Genomic DNA, 26,869 nt, shown 5'->3' with positions numbered 1-26,869 from the left:
TTGTCTGTATAGAGAGCTATACCAAAACAGTCCTTTACTTTTTTCAAATAAAGACCATTTTTTTTTTTGAATACTTAAAAAAATACTCCTTCTCCAAACAACGGACAGTTTTTCCCACTGACTAGTTAAGCTTTTGAGTTCTCTCGTGAGTGATGAGGTATTAGGGTGATGGTGGGGTTCGGAGCTAATGGCCAAGAAAGAATTCTTGAAGACGTCTTTGGTGCAAAAAGTCGATCATGAAAGCACGGGGACAGGACCCATGGGCAGAAAATGCTGCCCTGGGGTTGTGAAGAGTGACTGGTTATTTACTATGGAGTTGAGGAGGTAAATAAAGTCCAGGGGAAGTTTCCAAGGAGATTTACATATGCTACTGAGGACTCACAGGGTCCTGCAGGCCTGGCTATGGTCACGCTAAGGTTGTTTTCCCTCTAGTGAGGTATTAACATCGTGATCACAGGGGGTTCCTGGAGAAACGTTATACTTTGTATTTGCCTCGAGTATTTGTGAATGGGCTGCAGGTTATAAAGAAATTTAATGTTACGTGTCATCTCCTTCTTGCCTTTGTTTCCCACATCACTGTGGAGGGGATGGTGATGTTGGGGCTCCAGGAAACTGAGTCTACAGGTTTCTGGAGATTAGGCTATTGATGAGATTGGCTTTTTCTTGTAATTTACTAAGACATTTGTAAACTAATGGAGATTCACGTCCTGTAGGACTGTGATCTCTATCAGTTAGCCAGTTTTTCCTTTCTTTTCCTTTGTCCTTGGGCAGCCAGGAGGGTCTGAGGAATATCACACATGTCCCACCAGAGGTGGGGAGGGTGGGGATATGTACTTTGCCCTCAGCTTGCCTTATGGTCCCTCATCAGTGAGGAAACTGTGATATTCAAAAAAAGATGTTGAATGTCTAGAAATATTAAACTAGTTTTTCTTATATGAAATGTTTTTTTTTAAACTTACAATTTAGTATGTGATTTAAAAAATTGAAAATGTGTGAAGATTTATTTTAAGCTGTTTTGTGTTCGTGCGATAGACTTGAAAACTGAGGTTTTTGAGAGCACATGCAGATTTCAAGGAGATCCATTAGTTTTTTAGTTTCTTACTTGCCTGTCATTTATACAGTTTTCTTAAGTTTTCAACTTCTGGGAATTTTGATCGTCTTTGAACAGTAATATATTTCTACTTAGTCATTGAGACAGTTGAACAGAGCTTCATTTGGCCTATTCTTATCTTTTATAAAGCACTGTTGCAGGCTGTTATCTCCCTTCTTGGCGAAATATTATTTCAGACAAAAATTTCCGCCAAGCAGTTCTGTTTGGCCTTCTGGACTCAGGTTTCAACTTCAGAGTGTTCACAAATGATTACAAGGATCCCATCGTTCAACCTCAGCAACTCGCTCCTAACAAAAATTGCTAGTAGCTTTGAGTTGCTTTTGTTTACCTCTCATATCGCCTCTATTATTTATTTAAGACTCGCTGCCAATCGGGGAAGTGGGCTGTGTGAAGAAAATATAGACTGTGTAGTTATGTGCTACAGAGAATTTCGTGTTTTAGTAAGAAGTGAAATCTAAGTATAAACGTAAAGGGACCACTGTTGCAGAGACGAATACAAAGCTTATTTACTCAGTGGTCTTACCTCTTTTGTGTTTGCTTTATAGGACTAGTTATTGTTTTGACATCTGCTTATGGTGTGTTAATCTTGAAAATGCCGAAAGTATGCATGTTAGTAACTTCATTTATAACTGAGCGGTATCATTTGTGTTGTGACGGTCCAACAAGTAATTTCTGTGATGTTATAGCCACCCTACCATTTAGTTACGAAACTCACTTAGCGTGATCTGTTATTTAAGATGGTTACTAGTGATATATACCGATTTTATGGAAGCGCATTACATGCTGAGTCTACTTTTAATACAAAGAAAACAAATTAATGGCAAAATTTGCTTTTTGAAGATCAACAAATTAAATTCCTGAGTAGTTTGCCATAGAGATAAATAACAAGAAGAAAAAGAAAGATGGGACAATTAAAATGCAGCTAACAAATGCCTGGGCCCAGCTGTCCAAACAGGATTAATGGAGTGCATTAGGGTACAGTGAGTCATGTGGCGCTTTGCAAAATATCAACACGCACTGCATTACATGTTATGCCCGGTGGCACTGAATAGATGAAAAGAAGTAAATACGTTAAACAGATTCATGGAGGCTTTTCACAGTATTAAAAAAGCAAATTTCTAGACTAAAAGAAGAAGCTTTATTTTAGTATTATGGGAAATGCAAACTAGAGAGTTACTTTGTAATTCCTCTATTAACCCTTTGGAACGGAGTCTTTGATTTTAAGAAGATGAGATGTGGAGAATTGTCATGAATATTATCCTAGTGTAGAACAGGGTTTTGATTTCCTAGCTGAAAAGCTCAGAAGCCCAGAATAGAGGATGTATTTAACAACCAGATTCCAAGCTGTGAAATTTGTCACTCTTTCTCACTGCCTCTCACAAGGAAACCCTGACCCTAAATGCTCTCGTTTGCTCCTGTGAATTCCACCAGCAGCACCTCATCACTTGCAGTGAAATGAGAAGTGAAAGAGTGAGGAAAACCCCGCCGTTACCTGTATGCGAGCAGCTTTCCTCTTATTTCAGCCATTTATTGGTGATGGTTTTCATTTTAATTGTACATTGAAAATAACATTGAATCCTGTATAGAAGGATTGATGTGTTGGTATTTTCGTTTCAAAAATGTTCTCTGAGTTTTTTGTGTTTTCTGGGCTCACTGGCACTGTTGGTGCACCATAGGCATCATTAAACTGTAGCTTCAGACTCCGGTGCCCGGGTGATAGGACACATTTATTAAAGACTTCCTTTGATCAGCATCTTATATTTGAGTATGGAAAATTTTGTGCTGATCTGAAAAATTACGACAAGAGTAGATTTTATAAGCATATTACTTGGGCAGCGAGAATTAGGTTGGGAGAAAGACTTTGACCGTGTATTTTTAGTCAGGTATAATTCATATAAATGGTAGTTGTCTGTAGGAAACACAAAGATTCTGAGTCTCACATTTCTTACTCGAACTCTTTAAAGCTCTTTAAGAGTAATGCCACGGCAGTGCACATGATTTCCAAAACACTGTTTTGCTGCCTCTTTAGATGTCAGTTTAGAAGAATCCGACATTTTGGGGGACTTGATGTCCAAGTGTGTAAACAGTTTACTGTCCGGTTTCACAGACATAAAGGTGGCCGGTGAGTGTAGGGCAGGCCCAGGCTGAATGGACTCTGGATGCCCAAACTCTTTGCCACGAAATACTCCAGAGGCAGGAGTGAATTCTGTAAGAACAGACTGTACGATTGCTGACACGCTCTTTATTTTGCTTAATCAAGAAACTACTGATTGACCTCTTTTTGCCTTGTTATTTGCAGGCTCCTTTAACAGGAGAATTTTTTCTCAAATGCAACCAGCAGACCTTGCAGGACTGTTACTAATTTCTATTTTAAGATTATTTTTATAGTTATTTTATTATCCTGAAGCTTTCTATAACTTGTAATTATGTAAGGCCCAACTGCAGAGTTTTAAAAGAAAATGTACTTATGATATTAAAACAGAAACAAAAAATTTATCCCTTTGAATCATCTTGAATTTTTTTACTATTTCCATGTGTTTCTCATCGATGGGTCCCATCTAGGCCCTCATCTTGCAGGAGATAAAGTGGATTACTCTTTTGTTCCTTGAGCAAGGGAACCTGTTTAAAAACCAGGGCAGTTTGGAGAGTTCTTTATTTGGGGTTTCGTGAATATACTATTAATCTTTACCCTGGACCAGTTCTCTCCAATTCTTAGTGTAAAACAAAAGCAACCGATGCTTAGAATTGACAAGTGAAGGGGCGCCTGGGTGGCTCGGTTGGTTGAGCATCTGACGGTTTGTGAGCTCGAGCCCCGCATCAGGCTCTATGTTGTGCATGCAGAGCCCCCTTCGAATCCTGTGTCTCCCTCTCTCTCTGCTCCTCCCCTACTCACTCCCTCTCTCTCTCTCTCTCAAAAATAACTAAATATTAAAAAAAAGAAATGACAAGTGCAAAATAGAAGTATAAATCATAATAAGTATTCCTAACTATGACTTTGATGTAAAGATAATTTTAAACTCCCTACTGAAAATTTCTCAGCAAAAAATTTGTAGATGACTTACTGATATTGTTACATTGCAGAGAGTGTGGTACTAATTGCCTTTTGGTTGATTACTATTGTTCTTATGACTGAATAATACATTTGTATATCTAGTAATGATTTTTAACAATAAAGAGAAAGTATTCTGTGTCACATGTCTAAAAGAGTTAGGAGACTAACTGATGCTCAATCCCTAAATGCTTATATTCTCAGGATCTACTTGTTAGGTTCTTCTGATGCCTGCTCATGTTTCAGGACATATAGTCTGTCTGAGAAAATGTCACGTTGGCCACACATGAACTAAATAACTTAGCCATCTGTTGACATCATTCAGATAGTCGTAAAATATGTTTTATATGAAAATAATTCTAGTTAGGATAATTTAGCTAGAAGGAGGCTTAAGATGTCATTTTTTAAAATGTTAGTAATTAAAATGTTACAATTAAAACTAGGCAGTAAACTACAGTAAGGGTCTTTGTACTAAGAATAAAGACCTCTAACCTGGCTGAGAATACTTAATAGTACACCTGTACATAGTCAATTCTGAGACCAGTGAGCATATTATCTCCTTATTTGTAGGAAGTTTTATTTTAAAATTAATTTTAATTATACAAGTATAGACGTGAACAGATTCTCATTATAAAGAATATTCAAATTAGGGATCAAGCTAAAATTCATTGTGACCACCTGTTTTAATCCTAAGCCCCTGTTCAGAGGTCTTCAGATCTTGCGTGCGTATGTGGACATAGCTGGTGCCTCCGCGGGAGTTGTGAAGTCCTCACCTGGGGTTACCTGGATCCTAACTCTTTGGTCAGCGTTCTTGTTTCTTCTGTTGACTCCTGACTTCTGTGTGCTGTCCAGTGGGAATTAAAAGAGGAAAAGGTTTCGAGATCATTTCCTGTACTGGAACTCAGTCATCTGTAAGTGAATTTCAAACTCAAGAACACTTAATTATCTCTTTCTGTTCAGGTCACCAGTGACCTCTTAATTGTGCCGTCTTGTGGGTTCTGTTTTCACCTTAATTGCTCCATGGCATTTGCTGTTTGTAATCCCACTTCCCGTCTCTCTCCTTTTTTTCTGGTCCCCATTCCCCTGTTGTTTTCTTCCTCCTTTAGCCGTTCTTTAGCTGTCTATCTCTTTTACTGCTCCTCGACTACACGCATACACTTGTCCCCAAACCCAAACGTCCAACCCAGCACCTACCCCTGGGCTAAGAGCAGGTTATCCCAACTGTGTATTCCGTCCCTACTGTAGGATCTATACTTGTGTGTGTGCGTATCTCCGTCCGTCCGTCCGTCCGTCAGTCCCTCCCTCCCTCCCCTGTACTTCCCTTCAGTCCTTGGCCACTTTCTATCTAAAGGGCCAAAGCAGAAACCTGGGAGTTAAGTTAGATGCCTCTCCCTCCTCACGCCGACACCCAGTGGCGACACTCAGTTTCATCTTGCTAATAATTTCACACGTTTGCTTCTTCCTTCTCGTTTCCCTTACAAAAAAAGTGAAAAGAATCAGACTTGTGTAAACAGCCAAGCAGAGAGAGCTGAGTGTGTGATTTTAAAACAATATTTCATTGTTAGGGAATGTTCATGAGGTGGACTCTAGACAGGTGTTCATTCTTTGAGGAGAATAGAGTAGGGAGTGAAAGCAAAGCTGAAGAACGGAAGTGTTTACTTTTCCGAGCGAGGAAGTGTTACTGGGAGACGCTGCGGAAGCCCCGTCTCTGGATGTTTCCTTCAGGAAGAGAGTAGACCGTTCTTGTCCGCTTTGGGGGGGCTTAACCCTTCACCTGTGTGAAAATCAGCACTCACGTGCTTCTTGGACAGAGATTATCATTCTCATTCACTGGGTTTTACTTTATTAAAATTCACATACTCCACTTCATCTGGACTGCTAAATTAAGTTGTCTTCATATTAGGACCAAATGAATTTGTAGCGTATAAATAGTCTTTGACTGAAGTTGGTGTGATATTTACAACTCCATTTCTCCCTCTCTGAGCTTGGGTTCGCGTTGCTCCCCCAGCCCTCTCTCCTCAGTCTCTCTGTCTTCGGGTTCCTCCCCGTCCTCTAAGGCCGAGTCACACGCCGGTCACACATGAAGCTGGGCACGCTTTCAGCCTTGTGTTATACTTACGTGTGTGTATGGCTTTCCCGAGAGACTTCACATCCCTTAAAGGACCAAACCATATTTCATGCGTCTTTTTATCCCTTCCAGCATCTAGTTAATAAATATTTGTGGTGTCACTGGGTGCCCCATGTTGAGTGTGGATTGTGGCCTCAGAATCGGTGAAGAAATTTCAGGTGTCCTGCTTCCATCCTGGTTGTCTTTATTTCCATGTTCCAAGCTTGTTTGACCAAGTATCTTAGTTTTATTATTTTAAAAGACCCTTATAATAATAACCAGCCAAAAGGTAGAAGCAACCCAAGAGTTCATTGACAGTTCAGTGCCTAAACACGTCGTGGTTCGTAATACGGTGGATGCTGTTCAGCCATCAGAAGGAAGGGTGTCCACGTGAGACAAGCCAGTCACAAAACAAAAACCAGTACTGTGTGATCACTCTTGCGATCTCAGATCTCGATCTGGGAGTCAGGATCACAGAGTCAGGAGCGGGGGTGGTGCCAGGGCCAGGTTGGCGGGGAGAGGAGGTGAAGAGTTGTTCTTTACTGCGTCCAGCTTCAGTTTTGCCAGATGAAAGTTCTGGAGGTTCATTGTGCAACAGCATGAATGCACTCAACACTGCTGAGCTGTGCACTCGAAAATGGTTAAGATGGCACATTCTGTGTTGTGCGTGTTTTACCACAATTTAACAAAAAAAAGGAAAAAGGAGTGGTACAGTGATACCATATGGATGAACCTTGAAAACATTGTGCTGAGTGAAATAATCCAGGCACAAAAGGCCACGTATTGTAATATTCTGTTTACATGAATTGTCCCGAGTGGGAAACTCCACCGCAGAGAGAGAAAGTGCATTAGTGGTTGCTAGGGATTTGGGGGAGGGCTGATCGGGAGAAACCGCCCGATGGGTCTGGGGTTTGCTGTGGAGTGTCGGAACTAGAGTGTTTTGGAACTAGATAGATATACACGACGTGGCGGATGTACTCAGTGCGCTGCACTGTTTACTTTGAAGTCATTAATTTTATGATACGTGAATTTCATCTCAGTAGACTATTATTTTACTGAACACCCTCCCACAGTAGAACAGTGGACAGTAAATACATGCTGTCTCATCTGTGTCCCTGATGTGGGAAAATCTAACTGAACTTTAGGTCTACTTATTTTTAATGACTACGAGTCAACTTTTGAGTGTTCTCTGTTTGTTACCCTAGTGTCGCAGCCGAGGTCTCTGTAGGATGGGCAGAACCGAACCGGGAGCACCCTCCCTGCTCCCTCCTCTCCAGGCACAGCCCACTCCAGCTTCAGTGGCCAGTTTAGCACTCCTCCCCTTCTCTTCCAATGTCACTGTGATCCTGTCACTCCCCTGCTCTTTGTGCTTCGAAGACTTTGGCCATTAGAGTAAGGTTCTGTTTCCTTATGGTGGCACTGGAGGTCCCTGCAACCTAGCCCCCGTCCTGCCGCTCCGAGCCCCGCCCGTCGGAACCACCTTTAGCGATCGGGGTGTTCTTCGGGTGTCCTGGCTGAGCACAGAAGACTCTGCTGCTCTACTTTCCGTGCCTTTGAACCGTGTGACTTCATCTGCCACGAGCGATTGTGTGCACCGCCCATTCCGCGGCTCACCTAACCCGTCCTTCGAGACTCGGCTTAGCCAGCACCTCCGGAGAGAAAGTCTTCCCTGAGCCTGTGTGCTCTCCCGTCACCCCTTCTTCCTTCTGCACGTGTCTGCCCCGTCACCGAGCACACTGTGATCTAAGTGCTCACTTTTCTCTTCCCTCCATAAAGCTGTGAGCTCCTTGAAGAAAGGGATGATCTGTCTGCACACAGCTTTTAGTGCGTGTGCGGGAACCCATGCTTTTCGCTTCCCATTTTACTCTGTACAAAGACATTTAGTTGTGCTGGAAAGAGGTAGGAGAACATGAAGTATGTTGTGAAAGTCTGCACTTCTTAGGAAGGCTGTCAATTCCATAAAGGGAATAAATATCGTACATTCTTACATTGTAACGCCTACACGCCCGTACAGCGTAAGGATATGAGAGTGACTGGAAAATACTATAAACATTTAACTTGGAACACAACAGCAAACACTTAGAAATACAGAATTTCTAATTAAATCTCGTTGCCAGAGCCATAAACTGAGAGATGCATGTACGATATGGGGTTTGTATTCTGCAGCCTGATCGATGTATTTTCACAGCTTTACTGAGTATAATTGACATACAATAAACTGTACATATTTAAAGCGTACAACTGACAAGGGTTTTTTCTTTCCCACAAGTTTTGACTTACTTGTACATGTGTGAAACCATCACCACCATCAAAATAGTGAACATATCTGTCACGTCAGAACGTTTCCTTTTGGCCCTACGTGGTCCCTGCCACACACCTGTCCCGCTGTACCAACCCCCCCCCCCCCGCCCGTATCCCCAGGCAACCACTGACCTGCTTGTTGTAACTATAAATTAGTTCATGTCTCCTGGAAGTGTACGTAAATGAAATCATACAATGTGTACTGGTTTTTTGTCTGGCTTTTTTCACTCAGCGTATTTATTTTAAGACTTACCCAGGTTGTTGCATGTGTCAGCAGTTCATTTTTGTTTAATTGTTTAATTTTTTATTTTTGAGAGAGAGCGAGAGAGAGCGAGAGCGAGCGAGCATGAGCAGAGGAGGGGCAGAGAGGGAGGGAGACACAGAACCCGAAGCAGGTTCCAGGCTCTGAGCTGTCAGCACAGAGCCAGATGCGGGACTTGAACCACTAGATCATGACCTGAGCCGAAGTGGGCCGTTCAAGCGACTGAGCCACCCAGGCACCCCAGCAGTTCATTTTTTATTGTTGAGTAGTGTTTCATTTTACGTGTAGACCACGACTTGTTTATCCTGTCACCCACCAGAGGACGTTAGAGTTGTTTACAGCTTTCGGCTGTTATAAGTCAAGTCGCTCTGACCTTTCACGTGTAAGTCTCTGTGTGGGCACACGCTGTCCTGTCTCTTGAGTAATAACTGGAAAGGGAATGCCTCGTGTACGCTTCACTTTTTAAGAAACTGCCAAACTGTTCCAGAGTCCTTACCCATTTTGCATTCTCAGCACGAGTGTGTGGGGAGCCTGCCCTGGTATAGTCCATGAGCTAATGTTTGGCATTCTAATAGGTGTGTGGTGATACGTCTTTATGGATTTAACTTGCATTTCCCAGATGACCAAAGTGCTCATTTGCCCTCTGTGTATCTCCTTTGGTGAAGTATCTCTTCGGGTCTTTGGCCCATTTAAGAAAATGGGGGTTGTTTCCTCATTCTTGAGTGTTGGATGCTGTTTACCTCTTCTGGATAAAAGTTCCTTATCAAGATAGGTGATTTGCAAATATTTTTCCCAATTGCTGGCTTATGTTTGTATTGTTTTAACAATATCTTTCAAAGGACAATGTCCTTAATTTTGATGAAGTCAAAGTTACCAGTTTTTCTTTTTGGATTGTACTTTTGGTGTTGTATCTACTGAATCTTTCTCTAACCCCAAATCACAGAGATTATTATCTCCTATGTTTTCTTCTAGATGTTTTATATCTTTAGGTTTTGTACTTAGATCCATGACTCATTTCGAGTTAATTTCTGTATACTGGATGAGGGATGAATTGAAATTTATTTTTTTTTGCATATGGGTAGCCGATTATTCTAGCACCACTGCTTGAAAGGTCTATTCATTTTTCCTCTGAATGGCCTGGGAAACTTTATGGAAAACCCACTGTCTATGTATGTGTGGGTGTGGGTTTATTTCTGGACTCTATTTTGTCCCATTGATGTCTCTGTTTGTCTCTAGTTCAATACTGCACTGTCTGGATTGCTGTGGATTGATTGTAAGGCTTAAGATCAAGCAGTGAAGTCTGTTCTCCCCCCGCACCCCCATCCCCAAGCCCAAGTCTGTTCTTTTTGAGAGTGCTTTTAGTTATTCTAAGTCCTTTGCATTCCCCTGTGACTTCTTAAACTAGCTTGTCATTTTCTACACACATGTCTGCGAGGATTTTGGATTGTGTTGAGTCTGTAGAACAAACTGGAGAGGATTAACATCTTTACAACACTGAATCTTTCAGTCCCTGAACACTGTATACTTACTTAGTTCTTCAATTTGTCTCGGCCGTGTTTGCGTTTTTGTTTAGGTCTAGGACATTTGATGCTATTGTAATGGTATTACTTTAAAAACTTAATTTCTAACAGTTCATTGCTGGTGTATTTGTGTATAGTGGTCTTTTATTCTGCAACCTTGCTAAACTCACTTATCAGTAATAGTATCTGGTTTGTAGATCTTGTTGGTTTTCGTTGATGATTAATCATAATTATGATTAATGATTTGTGAATAAAGATAGTTTTACTTCTTCCTTTCCAACATGGGTGCTTTCATTTATTTTTCTCATCTGTTGCATTATCTGGAGCTTCCAGTACAATGTTGAATAGAAGTAGTGAGAGCAGACATTCTTGGCTTGTTTCCACCATAGGAAGAAAGCATTCTGTGCTTTACTGTTAACTGATAAGAACTGTAGTGTTTTTTAGCTTGTTTATTTTGGTGGATGCCTTTCACCAGGTCGAGGAGGTTCCCTTCTTTTCTACTTTGCTGGAGTTTTATCGGGAATGTTTACTGGGTTTTGTTAAATGCCTTTTCTGCATCTACTGACATAATCCTGTGGCTTTCTCTTTTAGACTCTGGTTAGTGTGCTAAATTACCCTGGGTGAGTCTTGAGTGTTAAACCAATCTTGCATTCCTGGGATAAGCCTCACTTGGTCATGACGTATTATCCTTTTTTTTTTTTTTAATTTTTTTTTTTACCGTTGGGTTCAATTTGATAAAATTTTGCTTAAGGTTTTTGCATCTGTACGAGTGCATAGATCTATAGTTCTCTTTTCGTTGTTGTTGTTAATATCTTTTTTCAGGTTTTGCTTATGTGAGTAATGCTATCTTCACTGAAACTATCCACAGGTATTTCCTCCTCTTCAAATTGCTGGATGAATGCTATACACTAAATGTTTGTGTCTCCCTGAAAATTCATACGTTGAAGCTTAATCCCCAGTGTGATCGTATTAGGAGGAAGGGGCCTGTGGGAGGTGATAGGTCGTGAAGCTCTGCCCCCATGAGTGGGATTAGGGCCCTTATGAAAGAGGCCCCGAGAGCTCCCTTGCCCTTCCCCCGTCATGGGAGGTTATAATGAAAGATAGCTGTCTGTAAAACAGGAAGTGGACCCTCACCGGACATCTTGGACTTCTAGCCACAGACTGTGAGAAATAAATGTCTGTTTATAAGCCGCCCGGTGTGTGCTATTCTGTTAGAGCGGCTGTAATGGACAGAGACAATGAGTTTTTATAGAATTGGGTTTTTTCCTTCAGCGTTTGAAATAGTTAATCAGTGGAGCCATCTGGGCCTGGAATTTACTTTGTGGAGAGGTTTTAACAACACATTAAATTTATATTATTGGTAGAGGACTACTCTGCTTATTTATTTCTTCTTGAGTGAGCTTTGTTGATGTCTTTTGAGGAATTTATTTCATCTATGTTGTCAAGTGTTTTTTTTTTGGCGTAAGGTTCCTTTATTATCCCTTTAATATAGAGGTATCCGTGCACAGCAGTGATAATTACCTATCTCATAGCTGATGTTGGTAATTCGTGTTTTCTGTCTTTTTTTCTTTAACAGTATTGCTGGAGGTTTATTGATTTTTATGGATCTTCTCAAAGGACCAGTTTTCGGTTTCATTTATTTTTCTCTGTTCTTTTTCTCTTTTCCTTTCATTGATTCACTCTTTATTATTTATTTTCTTCTGCTTATTTGGGGGTTTTTCTCTTATTTTTCTGCTTTCTTAAAATTGAAGCTGTGTTCCCTGATTTGAGATCTTCTTTATTTTCTAGCATTGCCTCTGAACACTATGAGTTTCTAAGTATTGCATTGGCTGCACCCCCTTGAATTTTCATCTAAAGTGTTGCCATTTTCATTCAGTTCAGTATACTTTCTGACTTCCCTTGTTATTTCTTCTTGGACCATGGATTGTTTAGAAGTCTGTTATTTAGTTTCCAAATATTTGAGGATTTTCCAGAGATATTTGTCTGTTAGTGATTTCGAATTTAATTTCATTATGGTGAGGAAATATGTTTTGTATGACTTGAATCGTTTTGAATTTATTGAGACTTGCTTTATGGCCCAGAACATGGTCTGTCCTCATGTATCTTCTTTGTGTACTTAAAAACAAGGTGTATTCTGCTATTCATGGGTAGAGTGTTCTATAAATATGAGGTCAGTTTAGTTGATAATGTTGCTCAAGTTCTTTGTATCCTTACTGATTTTCTAACTATCTGTTTTATCAATTATTGAGAGAAGGGGTTTGAAATCTACCACCATTGCAGATTTATTTATTTCTTCCTACATTTCTTTTTTTTTGCTTCATGTATTTTTGAAGTTCTGGTATTATTAGATGCATAAATATTTAGGACTGTTACATTCTCTTGATGAATTGACCCCTTTATAATTAGGCTAATGATGATGACATTCTTCATTCCTGGTAATCTTTTTAGCTATGAAATCTACTTTGTGTGACATTAATATAAATAACCATGTCAGCTTTTATTTTTTTGATTACAATTACATAGTATACTTTTTTCCATTCTTATACTTAAAAAAATTTTTTTTTGATGTTTTTATTTATTTTTGAGACAGAGAGAGACAGAGCATGAGCAGGGGAGGGGCAGAGAGAGAGGGAGACACAGAATCCGAAGCAGGCTCCATGCTCCAAGCTGTCAGCACAGAGCCTGACGCGGGGCTTGAACTCGCAAACGGTGAGATCGTGACCTGAGCTGAAGTCGGACACTTAACCGACTGAGCCACCCAGGCGCCCCTCCATTCTTATACTTTTAACCTGTTTGTGTCTTTATATTTATTTATATTTATTAATTATCTTTTAAAAATGTTTGAGAGGGAGAGGGAGACAGGGAAGGAGGGAGGGAGGGAGGGAAGTGCAGAGAGAGAGGGAGAGACAGAATCCCAAGTGGGCTCCACGCTCAGCACAGAGCCTGATGTGGGGCTTGATCTCTCACCACCATGAGATCACGACCTGAGCCGACATCAAGAGTCAGACACGTAACCAGTTGAGACACCCAGGTGCCCATGTGTCTTTGTATTTAAATAGTTGGTTCCTTAAAGATAATGTAGAGGGGCACCCGGGTGGCTTAGTCAGTTAAGTGTCTGACTCTTGACTTTGGCTCAGGTCATGATCTAATGGTTTGTAGGATCAAGCCTCACGTAGGGCTCTGCACTCGACAGTGTGGAGCCTGCTTGGGATTCTCTCTCTCTCTCTCTCTCTCTCTCTCTCTCTCTCTCTCTCTCTCTCTCCCCTTTCTCTCTGTCCCTTCTGCCACTCACATGCACGTGCTTTCTTTCTCTCAAAAATAAAAAAATAAAATAAACATTAAAAAAAGAAAAAAGTTTAAAAAAATAATTTAGAGCTAGATCTTGCTTTTTTATATAGTCTGTTAATCTTCATTTTTGAATTTGGATGTTTAGACCGTTTACTTTGAGTGCAATTACTGATATGTTTAAATCTACGATCTTGTTCTTTATTTTCTGTTTCTTCTCATCTCTTCTTTGTTCCCTTTTTCTTCATCTTCATTTTTTCTGAATATGTTGCATTAAAAAAACTGATTCTACTTTATCTCCTTTGTTGACCTGTTTGCTATAACTGTTTGTTGTAGTATTTGGATAGTTGCTCTCTGGTTCATAGTATACATTTTTAATGTCACAGTCCACCTTCTTGTGGTATCATAGCCCTTAATATAAGAGCCTTCTCACGGTGTATTTCCATTTCTCCCCTGGCTGTTTTCGTGCTCGTTATCATAAATTGTATTTGTACACGTTAAAAACCCTATAATACAGTGTTTCCAATTTTGCTCTGAACAGTGATCTTTCAAAGAGATTTAAAACTAACAAGTCTTTTATATTTACCTGCATAGTAATCATTTCTGTTGTTTTTCATTGCTTTCCGTAGATCTAGATTTCCTTCTGATACATTTTCCTTCTGTCTGTCTGGAGGACTTTTTTCAACATCCCACGTAATGCCGGTCTGCCAGTGATGGGTTCTTTCCGCTTTTTGTATACATGAAATGTCTTTATTTTGCCTTATTTTTTTAAACTTTTCACCGGATATGGAATTTCAGATTAACTTTTTCCTTCAGTATTTTAAAGATGTTATATGACTCGTTTCTCATTTCTGTGGTATTTGATAAGAAATCTTCTGTGATCATTATCTTTGTTTTTTTTAATTTGTGTAAAAAAAAGATAATTTGATCTCTTTTTTTCCATATGACCATGTTTAAGATTTTTCTTCTTTATCACTGATTTTAAGAAGTTTAATTATGATGTGCTGTGGTGTAGTTTTCTTCAGATTTTTGTTCATTGAGTTTATTGAACTTCTTTGATTTGTCAGTATATAGTTCTCATCAAATTTGGAAGGTGTTCAGCCATTATTTCTTCAGATGCTTTTTCCTTCCTGTTCTCTTTCCTCTCTGTAAGGAACTCTTACCACAAGCATATCATTCGTTTGAAATTAATTCATAGTTCCCTCATGCTGTGTTCATTTTTTGTCTTGGTTTGCTTTCTGTATTTCATTTGAGTATTTTCTACTGGTGTGTCAGATCTGCCACTAATCCCATCCAGTGCGTTTTCCATGTGTCACATGGTAATATTCCTCTGTAGAAGGTCCGTTTGGGTCTGTTTTGTGTCTTCTGTGTCTCTATTGAGCAAGTTCACTCTTCCAGCTTCTGAAATATAAGGTATACAGTTATGATTAGTTAATTGTCCTTGCTACTCATTCTGTCATCTGGGTCATTCCTGGTTCAGTTGTTTACCCATGAGCATGAGTGGGCCCGTTCCCTGCTGAATACTCTAGAGCTTCTTCTACACATCTGGGTCCCCACCCCGTGCAACTCTCTGTCTACCCTGCGGTCCCCAGGTTCCAACTGCACCTCTTCAACTTAGCAAGATGGCTGGCCCCTGTCCCTGTTACTCTCTGTGCTGCAGCCCGGAAAGCCTCTTCAGGCCGGAGCTGTGGCAGAGGTAGGGCCCGGCTCGCCTGTTGCTTGTCTGTCGGCGTTATTGCCCTTTATTGCTTAATGTCCAGGGTCTTGCAAATGAAGGTTTTGTATGTCTTGTCCAGGTTTTTTTGGTTAATTCAGGTATGAAGGGAAAATCTGGTCTCTTTTATCCCATCTTGGCCCAAACCTGAAGTCAGTATTCCTAGTTGATGTAATTTAATGAAAATCTACTTGCAAAGTAAGAACAGTCAAAAGTTGAAGTCTTTGCTTTAATAGGATCCTCTCTATTCCACCCCAGAAGTGGACCTTCTCTTCAATTTTAGAATGACTTTATTTTTGAATAAATAAAACAGTTGGCAATGGGCCTGTATACATTAACCCTGAAATTAATGATGCTTAAAAAGGATTGTATATTTTATTATTTTGTACCCTTTAGGTCATATTTATTATTTGATGCCTGCCTTAGGTATAAGTTTATTCCAACAGTGTGGTTTAGAGAAGGGAATTTGAAAACCTCGTCAAGATAATAATTTAACCGTTGTAAGAGTCCAGAGGGAGAAACGTGTTGATCCCAGTGTTTTGTCAGAGAACACTTAACTTCTAAATTTATTTTTTTATGACAAGATGTGTGTGTTCCTTTTGGCAGTCTCACATTAAAGCCATGGGTATCATGTCAGCCATTTGTGTGGGATGCCAGCACACATGGTTTAATGATAAAGTTGCTTTAATGATCCCTTAAGCGTGTCCGGCTTTCCACGTCTTCATGCTAGTGAGGAACCAGAGTATGCTTGCTAGAAATCAGAGTCAACTCAGGTGGGCTAACGAAGGTGGGTTCTCATGATTCGTGTTGCAGGTGGAGTAGCCAGGTCTTCCCTGAAATGAGGTTCTTGTGAAGGTATAAGTTCCATTATTCAAGGAATTATGCATAAAGTGTTTTTAACTGTATCTTAGTGGGCGGAACCGACACGTTTGTCATGAAGATCATTTTATTCACCGATAAGATGGCTTTATGCTTAGCCATGCTTAACTAAGTAGGCCTTTAGCTGGTGTATGTTTTACTTATCTTTTAAAGAAATAACTTTTTTTTTTTTTTTAATTTTTTTTTTTCAACGTTTATTTATTTTTGGGACAGAGAGAGACAGAGCATGAACGGGGGAGGGGCAGAGAGAGAGGGAGACACAGAATCGGAAACAGGCTCCAGGCTCTGAGCCATCAGCCCAGAGCCCGACGTGGGGCTCGAACTCACGGACCGCGAGATCGTGACCTGGCTGAAGTCGGACGCTTAACCGACTGCGCCACCCAGGCGCCCCTAAAGAAATAACTTTTGAATGGGAATGAGCATTTCAGCATTTGAGTAGCAGAGTTAATAACATTTGATAATTGATTTTTTTGTTAGTATTATCTTAAAATTTTGCTGCCTTAATACCCTTTTTTTTTTTTTTTAATTTTTTTTTCAACGTTTTTTATTTATTTTTGGGACAGAGCGAGACAGAGCATGAACGGGGGAGGGGCAGAGAGAGAGGGAGACACAGAATCGGAAACAGGCTCCAGGCTCTGAGCCATCAGCCCAGAGCCCGACACGGGGCTCGAACCCACGGACCGCGAGATCGTGACCTGGCTGAAGTCGGACGCTTAACCGACTGTGCCACCCAGGCGCCCCTTAATACCCGTTTTTAATGTTTATTTTTGAGAGAGAGAGAGAGAGTGTGTGTGTGAGCAGGGGAGGGGCAGAGAGAGAGGGAGACAAAGAATCCAAAGCAGCTGCCTTAATACGTATGCTTTTATATCTTTCTCCAGAAATGGAGATTTTGAAGTATTATACATTTTTACAATAAATGTTAAAGTTAAAATTTTAAGTATTGTTACTTTTTCCTAAGTGTTGGCACTTTTAATAAAAAAAGTACATTTTACAATTTAATAATTGCTGTGACATAGCCTCTCAGATGTTGGTTTAGGGGTTATTGTTTAAGGTTCAGTCTTATACGGGGTTTTCAGGACTGAAGAGCTGCATGTGTTGTCAATAGTGATCTTTTAGTCGGACCATGTTAGTTAGATATTTAAAAGATTAAATTTGAAACGGCAGTGTCTTCAGAACTAGCCCCTATAACCTAATATTTTGTCTAGTGCTTTGTTGTACTGTAGCAACGGACTCCTGTATGTCTGTGAGGTCAACCTGAGATGTCCCTGGGACCAAACATGTCATAAGGAGATCGCTCTCTGTCTGGGATTTCATATGAAGTCTTGGCCCTGACTCTCGGGGTACCAAGTTGAATCTGCCGAGAAGCTGTATGTCACATACCTTCCACTGCCCCTGTACTCAGCGTGTGGCACTGCTGTCCCGCCCGTGGTGCATAGGCCAGGTCCAGGGTGGTGGCGGAGTTACTGGTTAGCATGTCCCCATGCTGTCCAAAGTGGTCTGTCCCCATAGGTTCACGACGTAAGTCACTGGGCTATGAAGAAACCGTGAGAACTCGTATTTATCTTTACTGCTATTATTTTTAAAGTCTGTTCTTTGTGTGTAATGTGAAAGTCAGTGAGTAGTACATATATAGTTTTAAAATAATTAGATACGCATATCTTGGGTATACATGTTCTGATTTTTTCTTTGTGAATGATGGTATATGAGTAAAATGTTCTGAAACCAGGTAAGACTCTTCTGGAGAATCTGCACAGGGTTTTATTCTATGATCGGTCACTTTCTCCGTCAATCATTTCATTATTGCAATTTCATTATTGCATTTCATTATTGCAAGATTTCGTGTCTGTGTGCATCTCTGTGTTTTTCTTGTGGGATGATCTATGGCTCTGACCAGATTCTCAAAGGAGTTTGGTCCTAAACATTAAATAAACTAATTATCTGGGAAGCCTGGGCTGAAATCGCTGAAGTGTGTTTTGGAAGGACTGTATCCTGTCTACAGATAACTTCCTAGGTTAAATTAAATGGTACTTAGTGTGAAAAATAAAATGTATAATTAGGTATGTATTCCTCTTAACACAGTCAAGTTTTTTATCTGAGAAGCAGCAGCTGTGATTGGTGCTGTGACTCCTGATGTGTGGTCTGTGCTGCGTCCTCTGCTGGGGTCTGGGTCCCTTCACCATTTTTTTTTTTTTTAACGTTTATCTTATTATCGAGAGAGAGACACAGAGTATGAGCGGGGGAGGGGTAGAGAGAGGGGGAGACACAGAATCTGAAGTAGGCTCCAGGTTCCTAGCTGTCAGCACAGAGCCCGGTGCGGGGCTCGAACTCACAAACTGTGAGATCATGACCTGAGCTGAAGTCGGATGCTTAACTGACTGAGCCACCCAGGTGCCCTATCCCTTCACCTTCTTTAAAATGATATTTTATCGTATGTTTTCATTAATCTTCTCTCTAAAATATCATGATAGATTATTGTCTCTCAAATTCAAATACATTGGCCCTGTGTAAATGTGGCTGTTAAAGAAATACTTTTTGAAACGTCCTATTTTTAAATTTTTTTTTTTTTCAACGTTTATTTATTTTTGGGACAGAGAGAGACAGAGCATGAACGGGGGAGGGGCAGAGAGAGAGGGAGACACAGAATCGGAAACAGGCTCCAGGCTCTGAGCCATCAGCCCAGAGCCTGACGCGGGGCTCGAACTCCCGGACCGCGAGATCGTGACCTGGCTGAAGTCGGACGCTTAACCGACTGTGCCACCCAGGCGCCCCTGAAACGTCCTATTTTTGTGATACTTTTGGATATGAAGGTTTTCCTGTTTTCTCTCTGCCCTGCTTTTGTAGAGCCGTCCCTGTAATAGGTGATGGGGTTGCTTTGGTGGGGGTGAGAGCTGAGTTCAACAGTCAGCTGATAAAATGAAATGGAGTTTGGTTACTCCTGAAATCCTTAGGCCACCCATAAAAGAAAGGTAATATGATCTTGTTTATACAGCCCTCTATGGTTAAAATTTTACATGATAGGCCCCAGGTGGCTCTTCAGTTTCTTCCTTGAAGATTGTCACCAGTCAGGGGCGCCTGGGTGGCGCAGTCGGTTGGGCGTCCGACTTCAGCCAGGTCACGATCTCGCGGTTCGGGAGTTCGAGCCCCGCGTCGGGCTCTGGGCTGATGGCTCAGAGCCTGGAGCCTGTTTCCGATTCTGTGTCTCCCTCTCTCTCTGCCCCTCCCCCGTTCATGCTCTGTCTCTCTCTGTCCCAAAAATAAATAAACGTTGAAAAAAAAAATTTTTTTAAAAAAAAAAAAGATTGTCACCAGTCTCATCATCTGTCACTTGACTACTTGCGTGTTGTTTACTTGTTTATTTACCAGTGGTCAGAAAAATTCCTGGCATTCACACATTCTTTCTAATAAGTATTTGGCCTAGGGTACATTATCACTGAATGGGATGACTTTTTTTTTTTTTTATTTAAGACTTGTTTTTATTTATTTTTTAATTTTTAAATTTGTTTAATGTTTTATTTATTTTTGAGAGCAAGAGAGACAGAGCACGAGCAGGGGAGGGGCAGAGAGAGAGAGGGAGACACAGAATCCGAAGTGGGCTCCAGGCTCCGAGCTGCCGGCACAGAGCCCGACGCGGGGCTCGAACTCACGGACCGCGAGATCACGACCTGAGCCGAGGCCTGACGCTTAACCGACTGAGCCACCCGGGTGCCCCAAGACTTGCTTTTAAAAATCAGTTTGGGTGAATTTAGATAGCTTCAGTGTATATAACTGTCCTGCGTTTCTAGGTTTTTCTAGGTTTGTCACTGCACTCCACAAACCTGGAACATCCAGTTCAGATTAATAATATTCCCCTGCCTCCCCTCCTAGTTTCTTGGAACCGCCCTATTAACTTACCCTAGAGAAGAATCACCCTGCTAGTTTATTCGTTTATGTAGTAACTATTAAGTACGGGCAAGCATGGCTCTAGGCATTGGGAACATAGGAGTGAAAAAAACAAAGTCCTTGTTGTCATAGAACTTGCATTCCAGTGGGGAAGGTAGGCAGTAAAGACACCAGAAAGGAAAAGAAATCATTTCAAGTAGTGTTGTGTTACAAAGAAACGTCATCGGGATAGCCGGCCATGGAGGGGTCCGGCTGTTTTATGTAGAGGGGACAGTTGCCTCTCTAAGGAGGCGACGTTCGACCTGGGACCTGCGTGGAGAGGGGGACCGAGCAGTGGGGAGGTGCGAAGCGTAAAGTTTGTCAGGTGTCTCGTCCGCCACGACGCCACGACTCTTGTTTCCAGACTCAGTTGAGCACGCTGTGCTTTCTCCCCGTGAGCAGCGGCACAGTGGATGTCTTGTCGGTGTAAGCGTGCCGAGTGTCAGGGGTGTTCGCTCCAGCTCCTGCCGCTTCCAAGAGACCGTGACACCCGGACAGAGTAGGTTAGAGCTGGTTGAGGTTGTTCCCCAGGATAACAATTACGGATTTCAACTAGGATACCTACTAACAGAAATGAGAAAGTCCATGGAATTTGATCTGTTTTGTACTTTATTTTGTAACGTATTTAAATATATTGTACCTGATTTTATTAAGGGCTATTTTATTTATTTTTAACAGGAATCACTAGATTTGATCTACTTGGAGACTTTGGAAGGTTTAATTGGCTGGGAAATTTCTATATTGTATTATCCTACAATTTGCTTTTTGCTATTGTGACAACATTGTGTCTGGTCAGAAAATTCACCTCTGCTGTACGAGAAGAACTTTTCAAGGCCCTAGGTAATCCTGAGGTTTATGGGTATTTTTCTCGCTTTCTACTAATTTTTAATTTTGCCATATGAATTGATTTTAAGTCTTCATCTCTTCATTTTTCCTGATGTGTAACACCTTAGAGGTCACATTTCTGACCCACTCCTTATTGGTTGTGCTCTTGTGTAAAATTATTTCATTAAGCCTCGGCTTCCTTATCTATAAAATGGGGATAATACCTTCTTCTCTTGTTGTGGATATTAACTGAAATATTTCTTGTAAGGGCCTGAGCATAGTCCTGGCACATCGGAAGGGCTCAATAAAATGAGCTCTTTTATCGTTAAGACGATGGTGGTTGTGGTGAGGTGAGGGTAATAACGGGCTAAACTTCTCTTTTGGTAACGACACCTCTTACTGTTCTTTAGTTGCAGATCTCTTTTGAGGCTTGGAGTTTACAATATCAAGCTGATCCATAATTCTCTTCCGTAAGCCAAACAAGTCAGGATAAAAATATTAGTGTTCTTGTCATTAATATGGGAGAGGGCATTCCTGAATCACGTAGTCCATGAGTCACATGTATTGTGACAGTATTAAAAAACTCTTAGGTTTGGCTAAGGTTTAAAGGGAATAAATGTAACTTATCAAATGTGTTTTCCATGCTTACTTCAACATTAGTACTAAACATACATCAGGCTTTACATTTTTGGAATACCAGGGCAGTATAAACTGTCTTGCTATATAAACCCTCTTGGGTTTGGAGTGTGTAATTTTATAATAAAAGAAGGGAAAGGCAGCGATTTATTGCAGGGACTCCTAACATTAGGTCGTTTACCTAACTTGACATCATTTGAATGTTTATAGTCTGTGTTCTCTTGTGGCTTGTAGTGGTTGCCATAGGCCCCGTACTGATTAAGGTCCAGATAACCTCCACCTTCTGAGCAACATGAAGCTTCTCACCCAACCAAATTCTTCCAACCTCTGTGGTTGAAGGGATGACCTTTGGGAAGGAAAAAGGATTTCAGATTATCTACTCATATGTATTTTACTTTAAGTTCACCCTGTGAGGGGATGGTTGGTGAAATAGTGGCCTAGAAGTGAAAGTGACATCTCATTTCAGCAGAAGCAGCGGATAATTGTGGATTTTCATGCCTAAATTTCATAATACCGACAAGGTAAAAATCTGTAAGGTGACGTGGGAATCCGTAGCTCTCCCCGCCAAATGTCTCAAGTGAGAACTTCATTTTGAAGCCCGTGGTAGCATCAGTGAGGTTAGTTAGCCATAATGTCAGGTCGATTCCCACTGACTAGTCACTGACATGAGATGGCTGTAGATGAATTACTGTAAACTTAGTTTTGAGTTAAGTATTCTGGATATCATCTTTCTAAGGAAACTTTTTTTAACGTAGGGAAGTATCATTTAACCTAAGGTGAAGTCATGTATGTTGTGTTGGCCCTTTGACCATAATAGGCAATAGAATTATCAAGACTTGTGTAAAACCACTAGATGGATTTAAGGTTTTTTGTCCAAATGTTTTCTGTTACTCTCTGGAATGCCTAAGGAGGACATGAATCATACCTAGAAAAAGATCCTCCATATTAAGTATATGTAATAATGTGTGACTCATCTGAGATCTTCAGTCTAATTTCACTGGGAATCGTAATTTGATTATAAAATTTAACTGTCTCCTTTTTTCCCCTCTTTTTTTGTAGGCTTCTCCCCTCTGGTGCTATGTCCGTTGACAATGACAGTGTCTGTCTCATAGAGTACCTGGTGTACTCCGGGTATATAAACAAACACTGGATGGCGGTGGAGGTGACTGTATCCGCACAGAGAGACATTGTAGTTTTTTTTTAAAGATGCGTAGCTTGTGCTGCCCCCGAGTTTTAGAAGTAACAACTGGAAATGTGTCCTAAAAGGGGATTCCCTTTTGCTTCGGGCGGGATTACCCCGCTGGTTCTCTGTCCGCCTGCTTCCTTCTCTAGCAGGCCGTGTTGAAACACGCTTCCCCAGCAGCTGTGGGTTTCTGTTGTCACTCAAAGGTTTGGCCATTCCTGGGATCAGAACTCTTTTTTATGTTAGATTGATTTCTTTTTTCCTTCCCATTCATCCATCATACACAGACTCAATTTTAGCTTTTCTTTTATGAACATATGCAGGTGATAGAGACTTTAAAATTCAGAGTGCTATGTTGATTTAAGAGGGATGTAAAATTGCTTAACTGCCAGGTAGATAGCTATCTGGAATCTTAGGGGAAAAAAACCTCATCCACGTATGTTTTTGAGGTGTCAACAAAGGTCTGAGCTTCATAAAAATGTTTCCTCAAAATCTTTTCCATAGATGGACTGGTTATATATTCTTGAATATCTTTGTGCTTCACTTTATTAGTAAGTGCTGAGAGCTCTGGTGCCACATGAACTATCTTCTACTTTTTATCCCTTGGAGGGCACAGTTGTGTATGTCAGGTGCATTATGTGAGCGACTGATGTATGATACAGAAGGAAACTAGTGTAACTTTAGAAGATAGTGATACTTTCTTACTGTGTGAACTATCTTTGAATATTGGAATATTATTTATGTTCAGTTTATTATTTTGCCATTTCTTGTCTTTTTCTTTTTGATCATGTTTTCCATTGCTTTTCTTTTTAATGACATGCTTAATATTTTGGTATGTCTTTCCATGTGTTTTCTTGTGTGTAGACTTGTATGTGTGTATTTTAAAACAAGAACGCCATCATATTTGTGTCCGGTTAGGTCCCCCGGGAAGCACACTGGGTCTGTCTGGATGAGCTTGCGGGAGGAGGCGTGAGAGAGCGTGCTCCTGGGATCGGTGCGGGGGCGGGGGGCGGGAGGGGCACGGGGTGGGGGGGGGGGAGGGAGTGAACTGAAGAAAGCGGAAGCCTGCACGGGCCCCAGAGCTGCGCAGAATTGTGGAGAAGGCGTGGCTTCTTGAGACACCGCTGTCTACCGCTTAGGCCCCCGGGCGCCCCCAGTGGGGAGAAGAGGTCTCTCTCATCCTTAAGGGGCCTGGCCAGCACCTCCCAGCTTCCTCAGTGACCCCGGACGCTCTGCCTTGTTGGCCGTCTGCGCAGCCGCGCAACAGTACGTCCTTTCTCACCATTTTCTTAATTTTCCTGCAGGGCTGCATAAGCTTCACTTATCAGACACGTCAAGGGATTCAGAAACATCAAAGCCGTCTGCAAACGGGCATCACAAAGCACTGTGAGAACGCGCAGCGCTCTGCCACTGACCCGGGAGCCCCCGGCTCCCCGACCGCCCCGTCGGTCAGAAATGACTCGCCCCGGCGGTGCCTCCCGGTGAGCGCCTGGGCCTGGCGGCGCCACCGCTTTCACAGTCTCCTAAGAACTCGGCCGCCACAGGCCAGTGTCCGTTTAACTCCGTGCGGACCCCCTACTCGCCGGCCAGACAGGCTCCTCGGGGCGGCACGTTCTTCTGTGGACGCGGGTGCTGGCGTCGCTTGGTACAGTCACCCAGACGAGCGTGTTTTAAGGCCAACTCCGGGGCTTTCTAAGAACTCAGTTAAATCCCATTATATACTTTATTCAAGACGGAGAAGGCCGCGAGAAAGGCATCGTTGGTGCTTGGCTGTGAAGTGAAGGCCCTGCAGACACGCAGGCTTACAGCTGCCCCCGTTGCGGCGGCGCGTGGGAACGGCAGCGCTCGCAGATGAGGTTTCTCCCCTCCCTAGGGAAAAGGACAGAAGCGTAGTTCCGGGCTTTGTTTCAGGGTGATAGCGGTTGGACTTTGAGTCCAGGGAGAAAGGCGAAATTCTTTTAAAACCCGATCCGTGGGAGAACACGTGGGAACGCCTGCCACCGCGCGGTGTGGTCAGCTCGGCCGGAAGTAGTACGTGGTCACCGTTCTCCGACGTCTCACGTGTATGCGACTCAGTATTACCTCTCGTAACATAGTTGCCGGTGTTGAATACACTTGTAACTTAGATTTTGCCTTATAGGCTATGTGTACACTCGGTTTTTTAAAGCATTTCTTCAGATATCTCCCAGTTCCTTGTTCTCCTGCGTCCCATTATGAAACTACAAATCATCTGTGGTAGAAACCCCGCTGTCACCACACTCTTCGGGCTTTGGTTCCTTTCGTATATGCCGATTTAAACCTCAGATTTATAAAAGTTACCGGGTTACCACCCAGATGCACAGTATCAGCATTCATGATGTAAGAATAGCTCTACGATGTATCGTGATCAGATAATCATTCAGTTACTGAATTGTAAATAATTCTCGGGATGGCTTCTTGACTTTAAGTCCACTGAATAAAACTATAAAATTGTACTCTGTGTTACCAGGCACTAGGATAGGGTACTGAAAATTGTGCATGCAGACACGTGACACGAGCCCCTTTGCACACAATTCATAGTTACGCAGTCTCCGGAAACACTTACGTTCACATGCACTATGTGTATGGCAATAGATTGTCTGTGTTCAGACAAAAGTAAAAGAACAGTTTTCTCAAGTTGTTTTTTGCAGAAATTTATGAAAATCCGGCTGTATATATTTGACATAAAAAAATTCCATTTAGAGCCAACATAATAAGAAAAATTAATCTGTATATTCCTCAGTTCCATTGAGTATACCTCTCCTTTATTTATACCTCTGCATTTCCTTCTGAGCTTCTCTGCTTGTTAAAATGCAGCTTCGTTGTAAAATAAAAGACCATTTTGTGATTCTAAACAACACTCAGTAAATACCACCAGTGTAGCATTGGGAATCTCTCAGCATGAGACCTGCATAGTGAGCAAATGAACAGAAGATGGCTATTTCCTAATTTCACTGATAATTACACCTATTTAAACATTAATTGCAAGCTTTGATTTTTACTGAAACTTGCTTGCAATCCATATTTTGAACAGACCTGGTCAAGGAAAGAAGAGAAAAGAAAGTTCTTTCAATAAAAGAACATCACTTGTAACTTAACATCCATGGGAAGTTCCGGGGTGTTTGTAAGATGTCTGAGAATTTCTGAGTCAAATATTAAACTTTTCAATGTCTGTATCAATTCTTTGTTCATTTGAAAGTTTCTTTCCATCGGAAAACTTAGGCCAGGTTTGGATTAGTAAGCGGTGAAATGTAGCATAAATTCCTACAGCTGCTACTGGATGCATCGTCGTGGCTCTGGGACCAAGGACACACCTCACGTGGGGGGACGGTTTTGAGCCTGGGGCCTCAGACCCCTTTTGTGGGAACAAATGCAGGTTGATATATCATCCCTGTTCGCCACATGATTGCAGCCCCTCCAAACAGTGCATCCCTGGTTACACACAGAGACTTCCTCTCGGGGGACAGACTTTGTAAATGCAGGTGCTCCTGTTGGATGCTCTGGAGGTCGGCTGTGAGAGGCTGCGACAGAAACGGGCCGTGGCACACAGAGGCCGAGCACTTGGGCTCTGGTCAGGACAGGCGCCCTGCGGGCCTTGCCTTTGTCGCGCCCGTGGAGCTGGAGAAGGAGGATAGGCCCGGGGCCGCCATTTCGTTCTTGCCGGGTGGGAGGACGTCCACGGTCGCCCTGTCAGATGATCCGCTTAGTCTCACTTTAGGATCCACCTGCAAAGGGCATTAGGCACGGTAGTTACAAAGTTGCGTGAGGAGACTTGGCCGCTTCTTATCTTTGATTGCTTCTGCAGTACTTAAGTAATTTTAAAATGATACATCTTATAGATTATGACATTTGCAGTTTTTACTGATGTTTCCAAGTATTTCTTAGATTCAGTATTTACTTAGCCTTATACATATTCTGTGCAAAAACAGACCTGCTGTCGAAGTGAGACTATGTGAAAATTACACGTGTGCCCACACGTACACGCACATGCTAGGTCCTTCGGTGCCATACTGGGCGGTTGGTGGATTCGTGGACGAGAATGAAACCTTCTGCCTGGTTTT

At 41.8% G+C, this 26,869-nt stretch overlaps 1 protein-coding gene across 4 annotated transcripts in view; it reads left to right on the top strand.

Moving 5' to 3' along the window:
• LMBR1 (limb development membrane protein 1) overlaps positions 1-25,984 on the top strand; it is a 149,153-nt gene extending 123,169 nt beyond the window's left edge. For 2 of the 4 annotated variants that reach the window (XM_047095294.1, XM_047095296.1), the window contains 2 exons: positions 20,825-20,986; positions 24,095-25,984. In XM_047095294.1, the coding sequence (XP_046951250.1) occupies positions 20,825-20,986; positions 24,095-24,180 (248 nt within the window). In that variant the 3' untranslated portion in view covers positions 24,181-25,984. Of the gene's footprint in view, positions 1-4,854; positions 5,072-20,824; positions 20,987-24,094 lie in introns of all 4 variants that reach the window. The other 2 variants (XR_006965012.1, XM_047095295.1) reach the window with 2 other exon arrangements.
• Positions 25,985-26,869: the final 885 nt, after the last annotated feature.

The sequence above is a fragment of the Lynx rufus genome, unplaced genomic scaffold (genome assembly GCF_022079265.1).
Source record: "Lynx rufus isolate CCGP_SWC_20201006 ecotype Redwood Valley unplaced genomic scaffold, mLynRuf1.p SCAF_4, whole genome shotgun sequence".
Classification (NCBI taxonomy): Eukaryota; Metazoa; Chordata; class Mammalia; order Carnivora; family Felidae; genus Lynx; species Lynx rufus.
The sequence above is the reverse complement of the archived record's forward strand: the minus strand, read 5'-3'. Positions and strand labels throughout refer to the sequence as shown.